This window comes from Colobus angolensis, unplaced genomic scaffold, assembly GCF_000951035.1.
Source record: "Colobus angolensis palliatus isolate OR3802 unplaced genomic scaffold, Cang.pa_1.0 Scaffold9, whole genome shotgun sequence".
NCBI lineage: Eukaryota > Metazoa > Chordata > Mammalia > Primates > Cercopithecidae > Colobus > Colobus angolensis.
In genome coordinates this window covers 5,195,739-5,205,393 of record NW_012122931.1, presented here as the reverse complement: position 1 = coordinate 5,205,393, position 9,655 = coordinate 5,195,739, and the positions used below count along the sequence as shown (strand labels likewise).

At 55.9% G+C, this 9,655-nt stretch overlaps 1 protein-coding gene across 1 annotated transcript in view; it reads left to right on the top strand.

The window, feature by feature from the left end:
- Positions 1-4,775, top strand: part of PRRX2 (paired related homeobox 2) — a 24,814-nt gene extending 20,039 nt beyond the window's left edge. The window contains exons 4-6 of the mRNA XM_011931440.1: positions 1,555-1,737; positions 2,719-2,897; positions 4,319-4,775. Coding sequence (XP_011786830.1) covers positions 1,555-1,737; positions 2,719-2,897; positions 4,319-4,454 — 498 coding nt within the window. The 3' untranslated portion in view covers positions 4,455-4,775. The remainder of the gene's footprint in view (positions 1-1,554; positions 1,738-2,718; positions 2,898-4,318) is intronic.
- Positions 4,776-9,655: the final 4,880 nt, after the last annotated feature.

The following is a 9,655-nucleotide window of genomic DNA, read 5'->3' as shown; positions in this document are numbered from 1 at the left end:
AAAAAAAAAAAAAAAAAATTAAAAATTAAAAAGAAAGAAAATGTGGGGAGTGGGATAGGGGAGGGGAAAGTATTTTGTTTTACTTTATACCCATCTGTGTTGTTTGAATCTGTTACTGTGACAAGCAGTGTGGTTACCTGGTTATTAAAATAGACATTTTTAATGAGAAAATCAGATACACAGGGAGGTGCTGAACCGGCAGCATTGGTTGATTCTAAGTGCTGGAGGGAAGGGGGTTCCACGTGGACTCAGGATCGGGGAGGGCGCCCTGGAGGAGTGGACAGTGGGCTGGGCCCTAGAGGATGAAAGGTCAGAGGTTTGGCCCCTGCATAAAGTTTAAATGTGGAAACAGTAGCTGGATGCCCCACCCCATCCCCCCAGGTACAGGCTGGGCCCAGAGGTTGCCACCCCAGGACCTCCCCAGGGTTCTGCTGGACCCTCCTTACCAGAACTGCTAGTTCTGTACCACAGGCCAGCGCCACCCTCGGTCAGGTCTGCTGCTGGGATCTTCCACCACCCCTGCTGGGCCTCGGCTGGACACCCTCCCTCACTCTCTGGTGGATGGGAGAACTCTTGGGGATCCTTCAAACCCTCTGCAAGCGGCACCTCTCCTGAGAGGCCTCGCGGCCAGCTCCTCATCCCCGCCAGAGCTGAGCATCCTCCCGTGCCCTGGCCCACACCTGCCCCTGACCCACCTCACGGCCCCACCAAAGCTTATTCGGGGCCTGCCTCCCCTGCTGATGAATCCGTCTGGTTCGTCTCTCCCCAGCCCCAGCACAGCCTCTGGCTTAGTAGGCCGTCTGGAAAGGAAGGCTGCTCTCAACAGCTGCCTGATTGGCTAAATAGGAGAGGATGAGGACTCTGGTACCCGATTGGTGGGTTCAGAACCCTCCCCCAACAATGACTCCACTGGGCCCTTGAGCTTGGGCCCGAGACCATAGCCTCTCTGACTCTTCCTCCTTAGGAGTGATGAAGATCACGACACCTATCTTTAGGGCTCCTGGGAGCTTCCCAGAATCTGTGGGTCCTGAGCTTTGACTCACACTGCTCTTTATGACATATTATTATTATTACACGTCAGCAACAGGTGTCCATGCAGAATGTGCCATGCCCCACAGCCTGGGCCGGGTGCTGAGGACAGTCAGGTATTTCCTGGGCCCTCCTTGAGCAGGTCACTTGTCCCTGGTGGAGGGGACACCTGTCCCCAGGGCTCTTGCCGTGGTCCCATCTCAATTGGCTCAGACTGGGGTTTCCACAGGGCAGGGCTGTGGCTGCTTTTGTTCACCATTATCTCCCCGGAGTCTGGCACTGGGCCTGCCACATAGTAGGTGCTCAGTAAGTATGTGTTGAAGAGTGAATGGATGGGTGGATGCCGGAAGGAATGAGGGAGTGAATTAAAGGCATGCATTCCGGGCTGCGGGGCTGGACCATCCCTCTGCAGAGGAAGGCACTAAAGCACTCAGAGCAAACTGCGGAGTTGGGGGCTGAACCGTGAGGTAGCCACTGGCCGCCCTGCTGACCATCCTCCCCCCCACCCCCACCTCCACAGGTGAGTGTCCCAGCCCGGGGCGCGGTAGCGCCGCCAAGCGGAAGAAGAAGCAGCGGCGGAACCGCACCACGTTCAACAGCAGCCAACTGCAGGCGCTGGAGCGCGTGTTCGAGCGCACGCACTACCCCGACGCCTTTGTGCGCGAGGAGCTTGCCCGGCGCGTCAACCTCAGCGAGGCGCGCGTCCAGGTGAGCGCTCAGTCCCGGGAAGGGCCTCCCGTAGGAGCGTGCGCCTGGGAGCGCACAGACACTGTTCTCCCAGGATTACACAATTGCCCAGGAGGGGTGTTTAAGAGCAGGAGCATCTGAGGCCAGGAGGATGGGGGTTCAAATCCCTGCCCTGTCACTTATTGGCTGTGTGACCTTGAGCAAGTAACTTAAGCTCTCTGTGCTGCAGGCTCCTGCCTCCCTGGAAAATGAGGATCACGTAGGTCTTTGCTATAGGGGTCCTTCAAGAATTAGAGTTAAAAATTTCATAAAGCAGCCAGGCACAGAGACTCATGCCTGTAATCCCAGCACTTTGGGAGGCTGAGGCGGGTGGATCACTTGAGGCTAGGAGTTTCAGACTAGCCTGGCCAACATGATGAAACCCCATCTCTACTAAAAGTACAAAAATTATCTGGGTGCGCTGGCGTGCACCTGTAATCCCAACTGCTTGGGTGGCTGAGGCAGGAGAATCGCTTGAACTGGGGAGGTAGAGGTTGCAGTAAGCCGAGATTGCGCCACTGCACTCCAGCCTGGGTGACAGAGCGAGACCCTGTTTCAATAAATAAACAAATAAATAAAAATAAGTTTTCGTAAAGTGCTTAGAGCAATGCCTGGCACAAAGGGTTCTGATAAAGAAGTCCTTTTCCAGTTTCAAGTTCTTACTCTGTGCCAGCGCTGAACCGAGTGCTCAGCAAGCACCTCTCCTGCCGAGGGCTCAGCAAGCACCTCACTCCCAGTGGCCGAATGCCCCTCCATTCGTTCCTTCATTTATTGGTGTTCTCATTCTCCAACACATACCCAGCAGCAGGCGTCATTTGTCATCCCCATTCTACAGATGAAAAAACTGAGATTCAGGTGACGCTGCCAGCCCAGGGCTGGTGACAGAGCAGGCACACACCGAGGTCCAAAAGGACTTGGGTCCCCCCTGCCCATGCTGCACCCTGCTCACCCTCCCACCCACAGGTCTGGTTTCAGAACCGCCGCGCCAAGTTCCGCAGGAATGAAAGGGCCATGCTGGCCAGCCGCTCCGCCTCGCTGCTCAAGTCCTACAGCCAGGAAGCCGCCATCGAGCAGCCCATGGCTCCCCGGCCCACCGCCCTGAGTCCAGATTATCTCTCCTGGACAGCCTCGTCCCCCTACAGGTGAGAGCGGGAACACTTTTAGGCCGGGAGGGGGCAGCTGGGGGAATTCCAGGCTTTTCCAGCCTGGACTCTTGAGAGTCTGGAGAGAGCTTGAATGTTGTCCACGACCCCTGGGATCTGGGGTACACACCAAGTGATGTGTGGCAAGTGCGCCCGTGAGTGGGTGTTCACGAGCACCTGCACGCGCATGTTGTAAGTTTGCGTGTGTGTGTCAATGTGCATGTGTCCACACATGACTGTGAGTGTGCATGCCTGTGCCTGCGTGTGCCAAGGAGTGTGCAAGCATGCGTGCCTGGAGCCGGGAGAAAACAGGCCTATCTCGAAGGGGAGCAAAGTACAGGCATCGCCCTGGGGGAACAGAAAACCTGCAGGAAGATTCCTAGGCTGGCACGGGGGCCCCAGCGCCCTGTGTCCACCCTCCAGGAGAGAAACTGAGGCTGGGAAGGCTGAGGAAATAATCTCCCTGGCCCGTGGGCATGGCTGGGGCCCAGAGCCAAGTTCTGGGGCAGTTTTGTCTGGCTCAAAGCTGGAAAGACTGACAAGGTGGGCAGGAGATGCTCAAGAGTTGGGCCACCATACCCCACAGCTCCAGAGGCACCATCTGCTCTTGGGCTGTGAGGGTGGCTCTGCTGGAGCCATAGTCCTGCAGGGGGACAGGGATTTCGTGGGTCGGCTTGAGGGATCTTAGCCTTCACCACCCTCCTGACTTCCCTCTCTGTTCATCCTTACATGGGGCAGGAAAACCAAGGGGCATCCTTATTTATTTATTTATTTATTTATTTATTTATTTATTTATTTTTGAGACAGAGTCTCACTCTGTCACCCAGGTTGGAGTGCAGTGGTGCAATCTTGGCTCACTGCAACCTCTGCCTCCCAGGCTCAAGCAATACTCCTGCCTCGGCCTCCCGGGTAGCTGGGATTACAAGTGCCCATCACCACACCCAGCTAATTGTTTGTATTTTTAATAGAGACCGGGTTTCAACATGTTGGCCAGGCTGGTCTCGAACTCCTGATCTCAGGTGATCCATCCACCTCGGCCTCCCAAAGTGTTGGGATTACAGGCGTGAGCTACCATGCTGGGCCCCAAGGGGCATCCTTAAATTCAGGTGCCTGTTCATTCTCCCTCCCTCCCGCTGTGAGCCAGGCCCAGGGTACTCATGGAGGGGAGCAACAGGACCCACGCAGGCCCCACCCTCAGGAAGCTCATGGTTCACAGGGAGGCTCCTGTGTCCCAGCACCAAGCTGGGCGGACTTCTGACTCCTGCCCAAACCCTGCAGCTCCAAACCGCCCCCAATCCTGGGTGACGGCTGCCCAGGAGAGCAAGCTAAGGAGGGGGGTGGCAGGACCAGAGGCTGGGGTCGAGCACTGACACCCAGAAGCCACCCGCGCCCATGTGTCCTGTGTCTCATGTCACCCCCAGCACAGTGCCTCCCTACAGCCCTGGGGGCTCAGGCCCTGCAACCCCGGGGGTCAACATGGCCAACAGCATCGCCAGCCTCCGTCTCAAGGCCAAGGAGTTCAGCCTGCACCACAGCCAGGTGCCTACGGTGAACTGACGTCCAGTCCCACCAGGACCCAGCCACCTCCCTGGGTGGACAGCACCAGAAAAGGGGGCAGACGCCCAGGAAGTGACCTTCTCCTGGATGGGCTCTCCTGGCCCGTCTCTCCAGCCTGGACTCCCGAGCCCGCGAGGCTGTTGAGGCCCCCGCAGCCGGGCCCAGCTCTTCCGTCCTCGGCCGCCAGAGACTGCAGCCGACAACCCTTGGAGGGGTTGGGCCGGAAGGTGGAAGAGCCTGCCAAGGACCTCATTTAGTTTGTGTATTAAAACCAAAAAGCTTTTGTCTTTAAGAAATAAAACCATTTTTTAAGACCCAAAAGGTTGCAGGAAGGTGGGTAAGGGCTGCAAACAATGTTGGTGACTGAGATGAGAGCTGGGACCCCACAGGGCTGGATGGCCTTCCCGGGCCCCCTGCAGCAGGCATGGGGACTGCCCTGGCCTGGCTGAGACCAGCAGACATGGGAGGCCTACCGCCCTCATATCTGTACTGTTCCCGGGAACAAAGTCCTCGGTCGCCCTGCAGAGCCCCCAGAAGTGGGGGCTGGGGAGTGGGGGTTGGGAGAGGAGGACAGAAACCCACCTTAGACCCCATCTCCCACCTTGAGCCCCAAGGGAACACCTAGATGTTTGGGCAGAGCCTTGCTATGTGACCCTGGGCAGGGAGCGTCTCCCCATCCTATTGCGGGGCAGGATCGGTGATCATGGATTCCTAGACTGGCCAGACGGTATGTGGGACAGATGCAAGGACACTCAGTTCCTTGCTTCTGGGCACACAGAAGGCATGGGATCTCTCTGATCATTTGACCATGGAGGGGCTGGGGAAATGGCCCGGAAAACTGAGGTGCAGACTGCAGGTCCCAGCCAGGCTCCCAGGACAGTGGTGTACTCCATGACAGTGGAGGCCAGCAGAAGATCCAAGTCCCTCAACCCGCCCATTTGCAGCCAGTAACTGGGGGTGCCACCAGCCGATGACACCACTTACGAGGGGTCTGCAGAAAACAGGGTGAGGGAAGGTCTGAAGCCAGCCCCTCTACCTGTCCCCACATCCACCAGGGAAGTCAGGAGAGCCTTTCCGCTCAGAGTCACCCCAGTCCAGCCCCCAGGAGGCAGGACAACACTCCCCCATCCCAGAGGGCACAAAGACGGTCAGCCCTGGGCAGCGGTGGGTGAGAACCCTGGCCCTTGGGGTGGTGGGGTGGCAGGTGGCATAGCAAGGAATCTCGATGGAGTCAATGAGCTGGGCTGATTCTCTCATATCCCGCCCTGCCCACGCAGCTTCACCGTGCCCCTAAAGCACCAGCCATGGGGCTCCACACATGAGTAGCCCGCACGGGGACACCTCTATTTATTTATTTATCTATCTTATTTTTTTTGAGACAGAGTATTGCTCTGTTGCCCAGGTGCGAGCTCAGCTCACTGCAACCTCCACCTCCAGGGGTTCAAGCGATTCTTCTGCCTCAGCCTCCCAAATAGCTGGGATTACAGGCATCAGCCACTACACCCAGCTAATTTTTTGTATTTTTAGTAGAGATAGGGTTTCACCATGTTGGCCAGGCTGGTTTCGAACTCCTGACCTCAGGTGATCCTGATCCACCCACTTCAGCCTCCCAAAGTGCTGGGATTACAGGTATGAGCCACCATGCCTGGCCCACACTTTAGTTAGAAGGTACAGCAGCTACACTTGTGAGTAAAGTGAGGACCGTCTCCCACCTGCCCCCAGTACACGCCTGAATACTCTTCCCCGTACTCCATCCGGATTTCCACCACAGGACCTGGCCCCTTCAGATGTGCAAACACACCTGGGGAAGAGTGACTTCCCAGGCGCTGTGTGACTTCTCTTCTTTGGTGGCTGGACGGCTTCCTCCCTGGCCGCATCAGGGACTCTGACCAGCAGGAGAGCCTGGGGCGCCAGTGAGGGCTGGGGTGGAGGGGAGGGGGATTCTACTGAGGTCTTCAGCTGCTCAGGCCCACCCGACTGTGAGGGCCAGGCCTGTGACCTGGACTCGGGGAGGAGGGGGGAGTCAGATTTGTGTTTTCTGACTCAGTTTGGCCTCTGCCTCAGGTAAGTGCTTTCTGGACTTCCATTTGCCATTCTTGCACTGAAAAAATATTATGAAACACAAGGTTCCTGGCCACAGAGGCTGCATCATGCTACGAGTAAGCAAAGGCAAAGGAATAATTACAGCACCACTAAGGCTATCAGGGGGTGCTGCAGGGGCCCGGGGAGGACAGAAAGGGGGCCCCAAACCTTGTTGAAGGCATCTGGGCAGGCTTCCTGGAGGAGGTGTGCCTGGGAGGATGAAGAATTCAACAGACAAAGAGGGGGAGGGGCAACAGTGTTTCTGGCTGAGGGGACTGTGTGAGTGTAGCCCTGGGGCAGGCCAGAAACTGTCTCTTTGGGCAAATGAGAGCTGTTCCCGGGCTGGATCTCCTGGTGTCGGGCGAAGGTGGAAAGGAACAGGGGAACAGGAGCTGGCTCAAATGAGGTCTCTGTGGCTGGGACTAGATGTTTGGATGTCACCCTGTCTGTGGGTAGCCATGGAGGGGATTTGCTTGGTGGAGGACCGTGCTCTGAGCCTCCATGTGGAAGAGGGACTGCAGGCTGAGAGTGAAGGAGAGAGCCCCTTGCAGAGGCCAGGGCAGGTGTCCAGGTGGGAGGGGCTGTGGCCTGAGCCAGATGGGGACAGAGTTGGTGAACCTGGGAGATGTTTCAGATGCAGCAAAAAAACAAAAACAAAAAACAGGAATTGGTGACTTGGTGATGGGCTGGGGAGACTGGGAGCCTTTAAAGCCAGTTTGGGGACCGGGCATGTTGGTTCACATCTGTAATCCCAGCACTTTGGGAGGCCAAGGCGGGCAGACCACTTGAGATCAGGAGTTCGAGACCAGTCTGGCCAACATGATGAAACCGCGTCTCTACTAAAAACATAAAAAAGCGGGGTATGGTGGGACACACCTGTAATCCCAGCTACTTGAGAGGCTGAGGCAGGAGAATCAGTTGAACCCGGGAGGCGAAAGTTGCAGTGAGCCAAGATCAGGCCACTGCACTCCAGCCTGACAGAGCGAGACTTTGTCTTAAAAAAAAAAAAAAAAAAGCCGGTTTGGGCTTAGAAACACAGGAGTGCCCAAGAAGAGCAGACCCTGGCCATGGGACCTGCCTGGTGGAAGCCTCTGGAAGATGTAGGCCTGTCTTCCCACCCAGACAAGAGCTGGGGTCCAACCTAGCTTGAGCATCCTCCTAGGCACAAAGCTTGCTCCCTTTCCCCATCTGGGGGATCTGTACCTGCAATTGGTCCAGAGCATGGGGGCCCAGAGCAGAGCACTCATGGGCAGCCGGGAAGAGCAGGCTGTTTCCCCCAAGAAGCACTAACCTGGGAGCTTATGAGTGGACAGCACCACCCCCAACCCAGGCCCCTGGCCAGTGCTCCAGGCCTGGTGCAGGCATCTCATGCCTTTCTACTTTTCAACCAAAGGGAGGCCACCCTGAAGAAACGCCAGGCTGAGGCTACCTGTGCAGCGATGAGGTCACACCAGGTGGGGGCCTGGGAGGCCCGTCCCAGGAAGGCTGGCTTCAGAAAAAGCCAGGGCCCTTCCCATGGAGGCGCTCGCCCTGCCGTTGGCCCATGAGGATGTCAATGTCACTTCCTCCCAGGGCTCTAGAGAAAACAAACCGGCTTAATCGTTTACACATGCTGCTCCGGGAAGCTGAGGGAGGGGTCGAGGTGGCCCTCCCTATAAAAGAGAAAATATTCAAACACTGCTGTCGCTATTGTAGCCCTAATTGCAGGGCTGTGTGGGCAGCTTCCTGGACACCCGTCCCAGGATATCATTTTTCCATGAGGACAAGGTACCCAAGGCCCTGCCCTGGGCTGGAGAACTTGCTGCCTTTGCCCATTTGGCTAAGTGAGCTTGAGCTTGGGAGAGGGCATTGCGTGTGTCTGCTTTTATTTTTTTATATGAAATAAAAGAACTTGAGAGAGAAAGGGAGGGGGAAGGAGAGAGAGACATTGAAGGAAAGACAGTCAGCTCTTGCAAAAACCCAAACCAGAGACATAAAGACTAGCGTTTCTGGTCCTGTGACCCTGGACAAGGCACTTCTCTGGGCCTTGGTTTCCTTGTCTGTAAAATGGGGATAATTACAGAACCCACTGCACAGGGCTGTCGGCACAGAGTTCCCGCCCACAAATGGGCGCCTCAGTGTTTACGGTGGAGGAGCACAGGGTGAGGGATGGAGTTTGAGAAAATGTATGTACTCCCCTTCCTGGGGTGAAATGGCACTTTGTCTTTCCAGAGAACCGGCACACCCGGTCCAGAGGCTCTTCCCTCGTTCCTTTGATGCCTACTCGCCTTAGGAGCCCCAGTTGGGGACCAAAATCAACATGGTACCTCCGGCTCCTGCACCTCTGCTTCTCGCCCCTGGAGGGCGCCGTGGGGGCCGCTGCAGGGCCCTGGGCTGGGTTCCCGCGATGTGGCGGAACACACCCCATCCTCTCTGCTCTCCTGGAAGATCTCCAGGGCTGGCAGCGGGCTGCTGACCCAGCCTCCTCTGGAAAGACAAAGAAACAAGCAAATCCCAAACCACCAGCAGGGGTTACAGCTTAAAGATCAGTATAAGCGTTCGGGAACAGGAACCAAGAGCCGTGAAGACTTTCGCGTGTTTCACCCAGCAAACCCATCTCTAAAGCTCTACTTTGAAAAATAATCAAAATCTCAAAATCGGGGGGCGGGGGAAGCAATGTGCACATCAATGTTTATCACATATTTTATATGTGCAATGTAAAAACTCTGGAAAGACACAAGCCAAAATGTGAATAGCTTAAATTTTTTTTGTTTGTTTGTTTTTAAACTGAGTCTCACTCTGTCGCCCAGGCTGGAGTGCGGCACAATCTCGGCACACTGCAACCTCCGCCTCAATTGGTTCCATTGGTTCTTCTGCCACAGGCTCCCGAGTAGCTGGAACTACAGGCCTGCACCACTACACCCGGCTAACTTTTTGTATTTTTAGTAGAGACAGGGTTTCACCACGTTGGCCAGGAAAAATCCTTTCACCTTTGCCGTACTCTATTCGTCAGAAACAAGCCACAGTTTTCCACTCAAGGAGAAGGGATTACACAAAGGTGGGGCCACCTGGGGTGGGGATCACAGGGCCATCTTTTTTTTTTTTTTTTCTTTTCTTTTTTGAGACGGAGTCTTGCTCTG